The sequence below is a fragment of the Ischnura elegans genome, chromosome 4 (genome assembly GCF_921293095.1).
Source record: "Ischnura elegans chromosome 4, ioIscEleg1.1, whole genome shotgun sequence".
NCBI classification, from domain to species: Eukaryota; Metazoa; Arthropoda; class Insecta; order Odonata; family Coenagrionidae; genus Ischnura; species Ischnura elegans.
This window is the reverse complement of record NC_060249.1, coordinates 43,480,831-43,497,297: the sequence shown is the minus strand read 5'-3', so window position 1 is coordinate 43,497,297 and position 16,467 is coordinate 43,480,831. Positions and strand designations below refer to the sequence as shown.

The window sequence follows — 16,467 nt, the reverse complement described above, 5'->3', positions numbered from 1 at the left end:
GTATTTAATGCCATTTTTTAATCATTTCACAAGTTTCACTGACATAGCTCACATATCAATGTTGAAATCATAAATATGAGTTAACATATGAACACGAATGTCTAACACTAGCACGAATTTCTAACTTAGTTTCATAAATGGTATAAAGAATACATAAAACAAATAAATTGCTGAAAGTAGTTGTACTTCATTATAAACGCATTAAAAATCCATGATGTATAAGTTACGAGTCGTCATTATGCGACTCTTACCTAAACGAATTTTTTTCCTGGACATCATCTTCACGGGTCTTTTCTGCATTCAGCCCGTACCATCACGGCAATTCAACAGATGTACACACCTATCATTAAAAAAATGTACGCTAATTAGGACTTTTAAAGATTTTAATGCTAATGAAAAAGCAGACACATTAAAAAAACACTAATTACAGCCCTATGTATCACGACTCTATCCTGTTATTTAGCATACTACGTCAAACTCCATTAAATTACTCACTGTTTGCTTTATATTTCAGTCCTAGAGAAGTAGATCAAAATATTTAGTTGACTCAATATTTGAGTAGGTACCTACTAATTAAATCTTACTCATGAGTAAACTATGCAAATCGTTTTCCTCGGAGACTAACTACGCAATACAAAACTATTCCCACAGAGAATTTTCCCAAATGGATAGAAACAGTCGTGTATTTCAGACCACTCAGGTAAAGGTAATATGCTAGGTATTAAAAGCTCAAATTCCGGGGAGCAAAGCAATAGTTGGCTGAAAGAAAGCACTAAGGTATGTTAAATTTCCTAAAGATATAATAATACAGGAGCCTGACACAAAGGCCAAAATGTGTAGCTGTCGCCTGGTTTTCCTTCGTGAAAAGAAAAATTAAAAATATTTAGATTGCTGAGAAGGGTTTAAATCTTATGTCTCCTTAAAAAAATGTACCCACAACATCCCTTACACCGCCATATCCTTCCGCTAAAGTCCCCGATTTCCTCCCAACAGCAATTCTAATGGACACCGTTAAATTCTATGAATTGACCACAGTTTTAACAGGGGACTGGACAGCATAGCATGAGTTCTAATTCGGACTTCTAAAGCATGATTCAAAAGAAAGCTCCTCAGAATGCAATTACAATTTAAAAGATTACTACACGCCAGGACCTCCATACATCCGTGATTCCCAAGTCTAGACAGACATTCCCATCGCCTCATTTTAACTTCTTAACACATATTTTAAAATATTTACTTTTTTTTCGGAAAACATACATCTCCTGTGACGACAAAAATGTTTTAATATAATGAGACATTCTCCCTGTAAACTACGCAGCATTCCATAAAAAGCCCATATTACTATGACTGCAACTCAAATATTTCCTGGATAACTTCAACGAATAAAAGACCACAAAGAACAGGTTAATAGAAAACATAGTGCTACTTCCAATGCCGAAAGTAAAAATACTCCCTTGCTGACTCAATGAAAAGCCCTTGGTACAGTAGATATTATAAATTTTAAAACGCCAGTGCACATCAGAGCCTCTAATAAGTTCTATATGACAGCTAAAAAACGCTCACATTCTTTTTCTTAACCTTCCCGGTCCATGAATTAAAATATTTATATATTTGAGGAATGGTAGGAATTGACTCTAGCGTCTCTTTAAAAAAAAATATTGTTCAAAATTCCGATAGTGAAATTCTCCTCCTCAACCGCCGCAGCCTTCCACAACAATTCCCGATGCGACCTCGCTAGGTCCCTCCTTTGGCTTTTCGCCAGTGAGGAATTTCAGCCGGGGGCTAAGGATAGGGGTAGAAGCGCACGACCCACCCCAAAGGGACTTCCGATGCGACATCATCCCGACCCCGTTTTCCCTCAGTCGGGCCACCATACATTCGCGATAAACTAAGGCTTATCTTGAATCGAATAATGTATTAAATCATACAGTATATCGTTACGAGTGAACTTTATTAAGTCTCGCAGTCGTTCAATAGCGCATTATTACATACCTAATTTACTGAATACCCTCTCGTTTTGGCGAAAAAAAAATTAAAAATAATATCAAGTCTAATCAGGAAATCCATGCCAACAGTCTCTTTAATTAAACAATCAATCTGGCGAACCTAATAAGGTAAGAAATATATTTTATCTGTATTTATTCAGTGTGTCCTTATTACCGAGACTTAATTTAATAAATTGACAAACCCTACCCTAACATGCTTGAATTAGGATGGTTTACCGGTGAATTGATTAATCTGGATGTAATTAACTACGAAATACAACTTCGGGAAATTAAGGGAATAAAGAAAACTTAAGGCTAAACTTAGTAAAAAATTAATGGCTAACTAAAATAAAATACAAAACGAATGTTATGAAGAGCAGGTGTAATGTTATTTCTTCACTGAATAACATATTTTCACGTTTCTAACGCTGGTCAATTACGTCGATACATAGAAAATTTCTTCTAACCGTAGTGTTTCACCAACAATTCCTGATTATTTTAATTATAAGATAGAAAACTATCTCGCTAGGATTATATTTTGAAATCATTACACCTCTGATTTACTTTTGGCAATCTTCATTTTTTTAGAAGAGGTGGATATAGCTTTGGCAAATAACCCACAAAAGGATGATAAAAGAAGGGAACGATATTTAGCTAAACGAGTAGTGATTTAAGGAACGATACAGTTGAAAGAGAAAAATGAATGTGGATACAATTCCAGCTAACTCGGTGGCTCGGGGATACAGGAAATTAGGTTGAGAGTCACGCAGAAAATGGACAGTGATTCCGCTAATGAAAAACTGTACAGAGAAGGGAAAGGATGCAGTACTCACGGTGATAATGGTTAGAATGAACTCAGTGGCATTTGGGAGATAGAGAGAAGTTGAAAGGTTCTAGAAAAATGAAAAATTATTGCACAAATGATACCGTAAATGGCCCAATTGGAAGGAGTAAATATTATTTTCATCTAACTAGGAAGTATATACGACCATGAACTAAGACTGGTACCATGAATTTAGACTCTGCTTCATGAAGTTTTATTAATAATTGCAAACACACACATGTAACTCCAAACCAATATTTTTTATCGCGAGTCAGTTAGTACCTACCAACGTCCAGAGTTAGAATCGGTGAGAAAGTATCGACATGGCAAGATAAAAGAATATTTTAATAACATTTACAAATGTGATTCAACAAATAAGGTAGCAGTAGGCAAACAGTTTTCCTATTAAAATATCTAAGCTGCAAAGCGTCAGAAAACTAACATATCAGTTTGAACGTACTGGTTTGTTCCTAATAATATTACGAATGTTGCTGTTAGAAAATGTCAGGCACCGTCTTCAAGAGATAGGGTGTCATTTCACATGGCATTAGAAATTAGTACACGTCAAAGAAAAAAAAATCACTGTACAGAGATGCATGCTAGTAATTTTTTATAGGTATAAACATAAGCACACAACGAGCAAAATTATCATTTTAGAAAACCATACCTTACATAGGAACTTCATGAATCCTTTGGTCACCATACTTTCAGATGTATTTGGCATACACCGCCTTTATTTGATTGAGTCCGTCAGTCACTACGCGAAGAGAAATATTTTTTGCTAAGCTCTACATCCGTTTCTTCTCAACGGTATACACATCCATTCATAAAAAAAACGTCTCGGAAACAGACGCGGAAGTACTCCAACGCATCTACCAGACAGCTCTCCTTCAATCTACATCATCCTTTCGATATCACGAACACCCTTATCAAGTCGAAACCGACTTCGTGTCAAAATATTTATTCCTTACCCCACGGATCTCCATCCATTACCCTGAAGATGGCCCGGAGGAAAGGATGGCACAAACATATGACCACACACATCCTCCTCTTCCGTCCCTTTTTTGCATGCGTTTTGGCGAGGGGCGGAGATAAATACTGATGGAGGAGATGGGTTTTGCCTGCGACCATCGATTTAGGGTACCTATGCTTCACAGTCGAGGGTCTCACATTGGAACAGAATCTCAAACTGCTCGCCAAAAATGAAAAAAATAGAACACTTCCATAGTAACTTTGAGTGGGTATGTAATGAGGCATTGAGATGTTCCAAGTAATCAATTCCACGATTCACCTACACAAAAATTAGACGTATTAAAAAGGTAATGGGCTCCAGCATCAACAATTTTTTATTATGAGGTTGCTCTCGATCACTAGCACCACAGTCCTCATGGAACACGTTGCACTCACAAGCTGACATCCACGTCATGAGTGGGCTCCTCAAGTGAAAATATTAACTGTCATGTCAGTGGTTCGGGTGGATGTTGTGACCGACTGCATAAATGGTACAATGATTGAAGGATCATATCTGTATGGGTATATTATCGAATATTACTCGATTGGAGGTGAAGCTTTATTAAAACTTAACTTTATATATCATACCAAAACAGAAGGCGCGATAGAGACATGGAAGAAGTGTCGGGAAAAAGCAGAAACTACTTACAGTAACTACGGAAAAAATGTTTGGCAGCGTAATTTCGTTGCAATTTTCTCCTTAGATATTTCTGAAATAACGAATACTTATAATCTCTATCGTAACAGGCTCAACTTTGTGGAGGTTCATTCTAATAAATAAAAGCGAACAAACTATGTATAAATCCACCAATTTATTTTTGTGGTACTACTAGTTTCGACGCAGCGGCGTCATCATCAGGTACCTGATGATGACGCCGCTGCGTCGAAACTAGTAGTACCACAAAAATAAATTGGTGGATTTATACATAGTTTGTTCGCTTTTATTTAATACTTATAGTATTTAAATAATAATTAAAATGTTATGAATATTCTGAATACTATCGGGACATAAAATCACGTAATTAAAATCCAACCTACACAGTGTTTTAATTGTTTGATGTTCAGCCAGCTTTTTGGGATTCTGGACCACAGTGGGTCGCCTTTAAAACGCTTCGAAAGGCCGAGGAGGGACAGCGAAGACAGATGGCCGGAGATACCGCGGGAAATTCCGAAATTCCAATCTCGGCCACCAATCGGTACATGGGACGAGGGTGTTGCCGCATAGAATTTTAATGGCAAGATAGCTTTAAAGCTACTCTTGAAAGAAAAACAACACCCACCAGTGTTCCTAAGTGAGTCTCCAAATGTTTTTGCATTGACTGAATTTCATGTTTCGACCATGTCTGAAACTCAATCTTTTACTTCACCCAACAAATTAAGTATCATGGAGTACCGTGGAAAGTATAGTATATTATTATCATTATTGGACCTATCAATTTCCTTCGCAGGATCAACTACTAACACAAACATCTGCATACGGAAAATATTTATTCTACCATAACTCTATGATTTTTAAAATTCAGAATCAATGGATCCACGTAGTTGCAGTATAGAATAAACGAAATGTAGGATTTAAAAAAAAGGAGTCTTAATTGTTCTCAAATATATAGATTCTATTATGAATAGTATCGTAAGCTAATTTACTTCGGTGAATAAAACGAATTAACTTATTTATCTAGCGATTCATTCAAATTTATACAGCTTGCACATTAAAACAATGTGCCTCTAATTTTCTCTAAACAGGGCTGTTTACAGAACTATGTCATACTTTTTCACTGAAATCTCAAAATCAGGGTAAAAATGAAGTATGATTGAAAACGCAATTAATTTGCTCTTTTACTTCAACGCTTACGAAATATATTTTTGGTGTAAGAGTGAGTTGAGGAAAATAATTTTAAGCTCAAGTGAGCACCTAAAAAGCTGAAAGTTCGCACCATGCATGCATTCTTTTGAAATTCGTATTTTTACTAACCAGCCTGAAGTCTTGAATGGAATTCTCATGACAGTCTCTACTTTCTTCTTTCTCCGCAGGATGTCTCCCCTGTCTCTCATGAAGCACGCACTCCTTGCCGCCCTCGTCATCATCGCCTTGTCCAACTGGGGCGCGGAGGCTCGCTACCTGCCCACCAGGAGTCAGGACGATCGCCTCGAACGACTCCGCGAGCTCATCAAGGACGTGAGTACACGCAATTCCTATAGACATAAGAAAAGTAAAATAATATCGGATACAATACAGGTTACATTTTTTGCCTTTAAAGATACAATAATTTTCTAAAAAATGTGTATAAGAAACGCAGGAAAAATGAATTAAATGACACTTTGGCGAAAATAAATTGACTAACTGTTGGTAATTAATATGAAGAAAGATAAATATATTAACTTGTACCCTGAAAATCACGGTAATTTTGGCTGCAACAGAATAATATCAAATAATATTGACGGAGGATTTCAATAATAAACTTAATTAATATACTGATGCAATATACATTAATAAGCGTGCTCAATAACTACATAATTTTTGAGGGTTGATTTATCAGTCAGTATTAGAGGTATTTATACATTTCGATTGTGTTTACTCACACTTTATCAAGGAAATATGTTACCAGGACAAGAGGGAATTATACGCAATGGGGCGGCGACGCATCGGAAGGGCTTCCGTAAATATCAATAACACGGACTCGTCAGAACAGAATACAAAGAGCCTTCGGAAGCATTATTTCTAGCCAATGAACACATTTATACTTTTTCTTTGAAACGAAAATCCCTGAGGCGAATAGCTCCATTACTTAACCGTAATAAATTATGTCTATCAAATTTATATCATGAGAAATCAATTCCTCTATTTCATATTATCACATGGAAAAATTAAATACGTTAAGTTTGGCTACTTAGGCGGTAGCAGAATTATATACGACTGTATCATAGCCACTTTCTCTTTCCTAGAGATCATATAACCGCAATAATATAATAAAAAACCGCTATTTTCAACAAGGCGTCAGTCAACAAATCATCAATGATAGATTCATCACCTTACCACTCCGCATCCACCATTTTCTACACCCATGGAGATTTTTCCAGTAATAATAATGAAAATAATAAATATAATAATAAGCATAAATTACTTCTTTTCATATCACTACCTATCATTATCTGATATTCTATTCAACCCTTGTTACGCGCATGAATCGAATACCTTGTATTGAAAGAGACCACTCTTGCTTGACACAGTCAGTACAAGCTTCTATCCTACTTACATTATCCAAACCGATTTAAATTAAAAACCGTCTCTTTATCTGTATCAAAATATATTTTGTGTGACATTGGCCAGGGAGAAAAATACCTATTTATACTGACTTCCAATATCCGGTGAATGAGCATAGGGAGAGGAAGGGGAAATTTTTTTTCATGAGCCGGATGTGGCCGCACAAGACAACGCACCGAAAAAAATTCTTATGAAGAGGGAAGGAATATTTCCTATCCTTGTTGAAGAATATTTCTTTCTGATAAAAAATCTGAAAGAGAAAGCAGAACATTATCAAGGTCATAACTGACATTGGAAGGAATTAGATGCCAGAATATGGTAGTGTTTCCAACACCTTGTTCATGGACTACAATTTTTAGACAAGCTATCGACCAAAATCACAATCTATAAAACCACGTTGATTATAAATTTTTATTAAATAATTTTCTTGAATGCTTCCTTTCCTCTAATTAACTTGTTAATGACATCAGTACGATAATTAATTTCACGACAATTTTACCACTCAATGAAATATAAAATATGGTGTATATCGGTGTAATTTCAACATGAGTTTTCTGAAATCACAAAAAATATTTCCGATGGTGCTCATCAAAGCAAAGCGAACGGCAAATGTATATTCGCATTGGGTATAGATGAAGTCAAGGGTTTAGGGTAAAAGAAAATTACTTAAACAGTATCCGATGCAACAAAATGCTGAAAATGAATCAAAAGCCGGAGTCATTTAGTTTTTGATTTGAAATCTGAACCAACACAATAATACAAAATGATTAAAATAATCACAATCAAAAACTTAATCTTCAGAAGTTCATCACATTAACTTTATCAAACGCGCATAACAGTTAAATAAATTCTTCGATGAAATTTCAATCAAGGCATTCATAATCGATGTCACCAAACGTAGTTGCTTCTTTTTTCGAGGAATTACGATAAAATTACCTATCATCAATTTGAGTGACGGAACAGACTAAGCTAGTAACTTAATTGAAGAAAGAATGAAATCAAATGACATTGATGCTATTATTTGATGCATACGACCTCATTGGGCACTAATCTCAAAGAAAAATCAAATTTACCTTGTGTTCCAATTTCGATCACGAGATTTCACGCCAAATATCAAAAAATTGACATTAACTAGAAGCGAACAGGGAAACTGAGACTGTTTCGGAACAGGATCAGGGCCACTGGTCAATATAACAAATTGTGGCGAGGCTTGGGGGTTGAGTTATACTCTGAACGAGTTTCATTTTCTTTATCGAGTTGGGGGAAAATTTCCACCTCCGATGGAAGACAGAGACATCAAAAAAGATGGAAAAGATACACCTATTGGCGGTGTGATTGTTAAATGGAAGCGGAAGCCCATGGGGAAATCTCAGAGAAATAATTCAATGGAGTGGGGGATATCATTGAATTATGAAAGGATAGCAGCAATGAGATCGTGCTGTCAAATCTACTTCCACATGTTTTGAGCTGATACAGGCACGAATGGGAAGAAGTCGGAATATCAGCTGCTCGAGAAGAGCGCCTCCCCGATTCGATATCGGAAACAGAAAACAAACTCCAGTTTTACGTAACTTGATAACAAGGAAGCAAATATGAAAACTTTTAGCTGAGAACAAAAGTAATCCTACTTTGTTGCTCGTGACGGAAAGATAACAGGGAAGAGAGATGGAGTACCATGCAAGACTAAGTTTAATGAAAATCACGACGCAAAGGCATATTGGGCTGCTTAAGAGATTAAGATTATACGCATCGCACGCTCGATAAATCACCTACTGCGTTTATGTTTATGCGTACTTAGCAAACATAAACCATTGCTGAATAGAGGAAAATAGATTATCCAAAAATCTATGCGTACATAGAGGAAAATAACATAAATTGAAATGACACACACACGTACAAATTTCTCAACTATGGATGCAGGACTATGATTTTACTTTAAATCAATGCAACCACTTCAATACATCATGATACGAAGAACGGCAAAGCTAATCTAATTATCCATGGGAAAAATGACTTCGATTTTCAAACTGACACGCTGGAGTAACTAATTAAGACTATCTATCTCCGATTGATTTCCTTTGAATACAAATTACTCGTATGGCATTCGTAAAAATATTATTACATTTTCAAGCAAAATATGGACTTTAATCGAATATAAAGCTTCACAAAAAAAAAACTAAACTGTATTCAACGAGTGTAATTAATTCGTCGTCAATCAATATCACACAAAAAACGAATACGCACGCCCTAAATATTTCCCACTGATGATGAATAAATGCTTTTAGCCAATTTACTCAAAGCGCAAAAATAGGACCACCTGTAACTCTTAATTCGCTAGCCATACAAGTTTTCCATGATCAAGCACAGATATTAATTCAACGGCAAAGATTTTATAATTTTTTTTCTAATCATGTTATGGGCCATCGATGGAGGAGTTAACTAATTCCCCCCTCAGGCACCAATATGCGATAGTTAAACTGACCATTGTTTCTAAATTTGCTGCATAGTAAATGTGGTGCTAAAGAGAAAAAAATGATGACGATTTTTGTAAAAAATTAATTTGATACCTTTCCATACTACCATCACCCAATTTAAATATCCTGCAATTGTTTCATCATAAAATGTACAAAGGTTCACAATGAATTACTGAAAAACACAATACATGAAGTCCTATAGTAACGCCCTGCTGAAATTAATTCAGATAAGGCTAAATAATATACATAGGTAATATAATACATTATCATTCATCGACAAAAACAAGTAAATCAGTAAAGAGAGGAATCTACCTTCTGATTATCTGAATAGCATCGGAAACAGTGTCTACAAAGCTTGTCTATTTACTGCAGGAACTAAGCTCCTTGACTGTAAATTCGGAGAAAGAGCACGAGCTATGCATACTAAACTCGAATATCTAGAGGTGGTATTCGATGTCACGTAAGCTAACTCACGCAATATCATAAATAGTTACAAAATAATTCGAATGCAGAAGATGCGCCTCAGACACCTAAAACTTACGGTAAATTGGAAAACTTATCCGGAGAGCTTCCTCATGAGTGGAAAGAAGAGAGCTAATACAATGACAGGTCCTAATAATCTTAGTATGTCTATCTCTCCACGTCCACAGACACTGATTCATCGCAGCGTGTAATCAAGACCAAATACGTTCGCTTTCTCTCTTACTCTTATCTTCCATCACAGCTGCAGCAGACAATCATAATCCAACAAGGAATCTATTTAAATAAGAATTTTTCCGAGTATAGGGGAAATGTAAATTTATAAGCAGAAAAAAACAGAATTATGGAAACGAATTCGTTACATTTACCTTATTCCATGACACATTCATGATTCACAATAATTAATAAAACTTATCTAGTAGAATAAAGGAACCAGGAGATGCCAAAGAGAAGGAATATTTTTCATCAACACTCACATAATAATTTTTATCGTAAAAGGAAGCATTTGAAACAACAAAATTGTAAACTGATATAGTCAATCAATATTATGAATTGCGAAGAGATGTAAAAACACAAGCATGCTACACACAAGTGCAATGCCTTCCTTATCAGTCATGCATCATTTATATAAAGAAAGAACTGTTTTGCGCTTGTCGACCGTATTTAAGAATTAGCAATCCTTCTGTAGCTATTTGGAAAATTTTTGCAATCTGGATTGAAATATGAATGAATATTTAGAGAAATCGCAATGCGTTCCGATAATACTAATACTTAGAGCTTGGAGCTTTACTTACTTTGCAGGGATATGAAAGAAGGAAGAAAGATGATTTTTTCGAAGCTTGAAAGCGAGATACGTTTCCCTTGATTTCTGATTCCTACGCATGGATTTGACACCAAGAACACAACAAACTCAGAACAAATTAAAACAGAGAATCCGTGAGTAAGATTTCTCTGGGAAATCTCTCTCCCAATGAAACGAAAGATCTTTTCTCCAATTTATCATTCGTAAACTAACAGGAAACAGAAATGCAACTGAAATTCCAATCCTCAACTCAAAGCTACAAACTCTTCCCATTCATCCAACTCAATACCCCACCACTTTCATTTGGTATGCGCAACAGAGATCCTTAAATGGACAAGAAAAGAGCTAATCGCTTATATAGGCATGAGAGGAAATATTACTTCAAGTTCAAAGTTGACTTGAGTCCGCCAAGGCTCGATAAAAAAAATTCACAAGGAAATTGCTAGATTAGGTGAATGGAATTCAAATCTGAGGTGCTCAGTGATATCCTTCGAGAAGAGCTTCGCTCAGAATATTGGTATAAAATTTCGATTTGGAAAGGAGTTTAACACAGCCCTCACTATTGTAACTATGCTTTTTCCTTGGTTCTATGCTCATTCCTAGGCTAGTTTCTTAGTTAGAGTAGTAATCGGTAATAACGAAGACCATGAGGTTTTACCACCGAGCGAAATACCTATAACGACGGGATTTTCTATATCCTAGAGAAAGAAACCCACACTAGAAAATATTTGAAGGGCTGATCGACCCTAAATTTTACGATATCTATGAGCCTGAACAGGCCATTTCGAATTCCAGAGTTTTATGGGAAAGCTTATAAGTGATCCAACAATATATATTCCAAGAGAACTTTTTTCAAGTGTTATGATTTAGTGATTTAAAATCTATCAGACACTAAACACTATCCGTATCCATCCACTTGTCTCGAAATGGATCATTACTCTTAAGCGTACATGAATGTAAACGACTTAAATTTGCATTTATATACAAGCAAATGAACATTCATGTAGTCTGTTAATAAGGGAGTAAATAGCTCCCACCTCTATTCGTACAATTCTCCGGGATCAAGTCTAATCCTTGAAAAGAATTATTGCCACATGCTACGTTAGTATCAACGTAATCATTTGGGGCACTCGGAGGATTTTTAATTTTCACAATGTATTCCTACGGCCCCGAATCTCGTCAATTTCACCACGATTTTTGCCCGGCTAACGCATCTAAACTTTTCTGATATCTTTGCCGACATTTCCTCATAAGTTTCTGCTGGCCAGTCATCAGATTGATGAGTACTGTAAGAAAAACGGGACAGAATGAGCAGACTTCCACTTCCTAGTTCCCCCACGTGGACTTGAAAAGCATTCATCCAGCGGAATTGACGTATCTCACGATATGCATTCTCCGTACGCACAGAAGGCTTCCATAAGAATAAAATAATTTAAAATAACCACCGCTTTCATAGACTCATGACCGCTAGCGCAGGAAAACGTATACTTACCCGCTGTTTACACGGACAACAATTAGGTACGTAGCTATTTGAAAACTGAATGCCAAATGATGAAACATGAGAATATGGTATAATTTTGAAATCAACAAACCATTTTCATAACTCCCAAATAGGCACCAAGAACTTTCTCATATATAAGAAATAATACGAGATTTTACAGAAAACTATTATATTATTAGATGGTGTCTATGTTTACTCGAAGATGGTTGGTTAAAAATAATTCGTCGCTCAAAAAAAAAGGTGGGTTGAAAATAAATTCTGCATAAATTTCATTGAATGGAATTTGACAAATTCAAACTGAAGCGATAATTTTTTTCCATTGACGATGCGCACGTACATGCGATGGAGAGGAAATGTGAGTATAAGTGTGTCTTGTCATGCAAATATAACTCCGACGGCGCTTTCCGCAATTGATTGAAAGACCTGTCACAAAGGAGATGAACGATATAAGACATTTTAGTACAAGATAAGCAGATAAAAAAAGCGCTTGAAAAATACGGAGTATGATCGAGTACGTAACAGGTTGGTAAAAAAATGGAGAGGCAATGCCTTAAAGAAATATCCTACTCATTTGAATCATATACATATTTTTTTTAGCGCTCTGCAGATTGAGAAAGAATACAAATGGGAACTCCAAATGTTGAGACTCCGGGAATCAACTCATGCGCGACACATGCGCTGCAATAAATTCAAAACGCCAGTGAATCAAATGAAGCCCGCTCAGATCGGAGAACGGGAACGAAACTGTATGATCACGCATCAATTTATCTTCCGATATCAAGTGACGGAGGATCTACGCTAAGCCTTGGAATAACTGCCGCTGAGTAATTCTCATTTGCCGTTTGATTTGAGAAGGGGCATGTGCTGTCTAAAGCATATCATATGGGGAAGAAATAAAAAATGCCTGAGCGTTGCACCATTTATAAGCGTGACTTAATGCATAATAATAAGGTGTTCTTTAAACAGCTACATAAGAGAAAAATATAACGTGGGGAACTAGGCGAACGAATTTTATCGTGTTTATAACAGCTTGAGATAACAGAGGAGTATACGGCGATACGCTTTGGTTAAATTAGGTGCGTTAAAGTCGTTTGTAATAGGAGTACACCATAGTACTAGACGTTGCTTCCTAGTAGGAAACGAGGAGGCAGCCGAACATATTCCCTGATAACGCCCGAGATAATTTATCCTATCCATTCATTCATATTCTCTTCATAAGAGCGAAATAACACGCGGAGAACGAGGAGTTTCATGTTTTAACAGCTTGAGATAACAGACTACGGCGATACGAAAGGGATACGACGATACACTTTGGTTAAATTAGGTGTAATATCGTTTGTAATAAGAGTTAACACCACAGTACTAGACGCTGCTTCCAAGTAGAAAACGAGGAGGCCAATAAACAATTCACAGGATAAGATCCCGCGGAAACTTTGACGTCATTGGATCCTGCAAAATGGGTTCACGTTCAGCTTGGTGATGTCCAGAGAGGCAAAGATGTCTCACCTGCTGACAACATTTTATGCGGACCAAATTACCGAATTTTTAACGATTCACAAGGGAATCCCTAATGGGTCTTTCTTGTTTATGCTTGAAACGTTTGGAAGAAAAGATGAGTCCATATAAGGCACCAGAGTGACATGGGTGAAGCGAAAGAGCCTTTCTGTGGTCATTGGTAAAGCAAGATTCAATTAGGATCCCACCTGGTGAGGAGAGTATCAGAGTGAGAGAAAAATGCGACCGCCAAAGTAACAGTTTTACGGGACATAGCTAACGTTGATGGGAAAAAGATTTTTCTTCCCAGGACACAGAAAGGTGAATGAAATGGCAGAAAGAAAAGACGTTAAGACAGGATAAGAAACGATGAAACGGGCCGATAGAGGATCACGTAATGGGAAGAACGTAAAAAGGAAAGTCCAGCGGGTCTTATAACAGTGAGAGTGATAGGAGTGCGTTTCTCAAATCTCCACACGAACGACGCGCTGGAAGCTCATCACGAAACACTCACCTGTCCGTCACTCGCGGCAGCTAAGAAAAAAAGATACGAAAGATTATCGCCGCTAGGTGGAGAGGTGCCCGAAACGTCCGCCTCGGATGACGCAAGAAAAGAAAGGTGTCGGCTTCCACATAAACGTCTCTTTCTAAGTTCTGAGAAAAGGAATCCAGTTCAAAATGTGACGGAGAACATTTTAACAGTTTGTTAGGGAAAGCCACGATCGAGGGCAATATGCGATTTTCATTCCATCCTAAGTTTTTCAATCAGCGAGTGCCTCAACCGGAAAGATGATTTGTATAGGTGAAGATAAAGCTCACCTCTTTCTTCTAAATCTCGCACTCCCAATATTTCAGGGGATTCCCCAAAGCTTCACCAGGATATGCACCCATGAAGTTTCGATCAGCACCCACGCACTCCACTCACTTACCCTCGCTTTCTATATCAAGGTTAAATCTAAAACATTTACCGATAATCGGAGACAGGCATGAGCCGTGTTGCTTCCTTAAGATCACAGGTTCAGAATGTGATGATGGCAGTCATAATTCATACAAATTTTTGAACCTTAATAGAGATTATTATTTCTAAGCATTTTGTGACAACTAAGCTCTTACCTTGGAAAAGTACGCACAAACTCAAAAATTTCACCAGGCATTGTAGAACATAAGGAAATCCTTTACACATATATGTGCGTTGACCCCTCTTACTTCGAGAAGTCGTAAAATGGAGATCATTTGCACAACAGTACCACGATTATCTAGTTTTAAAAAGGATCGTGAGTGATTGGTCAAATTTTTCGCCTAGATAGTGCAGGCAGGACCAAATTTCAGCCACACATACGCATTTTAGGCAAAAATCTATTTCGCATTGAAATACATACATTTCTTATTATCAAAGATGATTTTGGATGTACTTCCTTAAATTGGAAAATATACATAAGGCCAAGATATGAGTGAAGTTTAGTTTCTTTCTCCCTTTTTCTTCCCGTCTCTCGATAATAAACCACAGAAATTTTCGTCAATAATATAAATGAAGAAGTGCCCAAAAGTTATGAAATTATATTGCAGAGAACATTTTAAACCAAATAATCGCATGAGTGGTTGCTAAATATATTAAATCGCGCCAACTCCTTAACGGCTGAACATCGACCCGTCATAAATACATAAATCGAAGAAATAAATTCAGCTCCGTTAATAAGTATGTTCCAGAGTGATAAATATTCCACTCAGAAGGTTTATTTCGGAAAATTTATGGTTATTACACATTTTGCATGCGAAGAGGTCCATTTGGGATCATTTATTCTCTCCATTAACGTCAAGGAGTCGTTTATACTGAACACGTAGTAGATTCCGAAAGTCGATGTCTTGGTAGCAAGTTAATTAATAGACAAATATCAAGACGGCCAAAATACGAGAGAAAAATTGGTTCATTTTCCCTTTTACCGCCCGTATTTAGTTAATATATCACCGAATTTCTCTCCCATCCTTTGACTGAAAAGGAACTAGTGTTCGGAAACTAAGTCTACATGTGAAAAAATGAAGGAATTTCGGTTCAACAGACTTTTCCACTCAATATCTGAAATATTAAACAAATATTGGACTTCGGATGATAAATTTGTATTAGTTGTTTAATTCTGAACGTTGAATATTTATTAATAGCAGGGGTAACGTCTGAAGTAAACCATTCCAACCATTTATATGTCGATTCCAAAATGAGCAGTTATAATAGAATTCAGTATTCCGTAATATACTTAATACTCAGCGGGCCACATTGAATTTCACCTCGGAAGGTGATATCTGGGCTTACTTCATTCCCAGTGCTACGACCCTAAGATTGGAATTAGTCAAATTAACATAACATTATTTCCACAGGATTAATTCAAATACGATGCGTATCGTTATTGCAACAAAAGGATTTGATAATTTTGTTGCAACAAAGAAACCCGGCGTAATGTTTCATTTTACTAATATTAAGAACCTTCACCACATTGTGCCACATATGATACAAGATTTACTAAGATTTTTATACTGCGCCCCTACATATTCCCATACTCAAGGAATTTATTTTATTTCCCTACAGTTTATCTCCCTTTGGTCTTCCTTATCAACCCATGCATTTATCTCATTGTCTTTCATG

At 36.5% G+C, this 16,467-nt stretch overlaps 1 protein-coding gene across 1 annotated transcript in view; it reads left to right on the top strand.

Moving 5' to 3' along the window:
• LOC124157375 overlaps window positions 1–16,467 on the top strand; it is a 109,958-nt gene that overhangs the window by 79,103 nt on the left and 14,388 nt on the right. The window contains exon 2 of the mRNA XM_046532045.1: window positions 5,851–5,995. Coding sequence (XP_046388001.1) covers window positions 5,852–5,995 — 144 coding nt within the window. The 5' untranslated portion in view covers window position 5,851. The remainder of the gene's footprint in view (window positions 1–5,850; window positions 5,996–16,467) is intronic.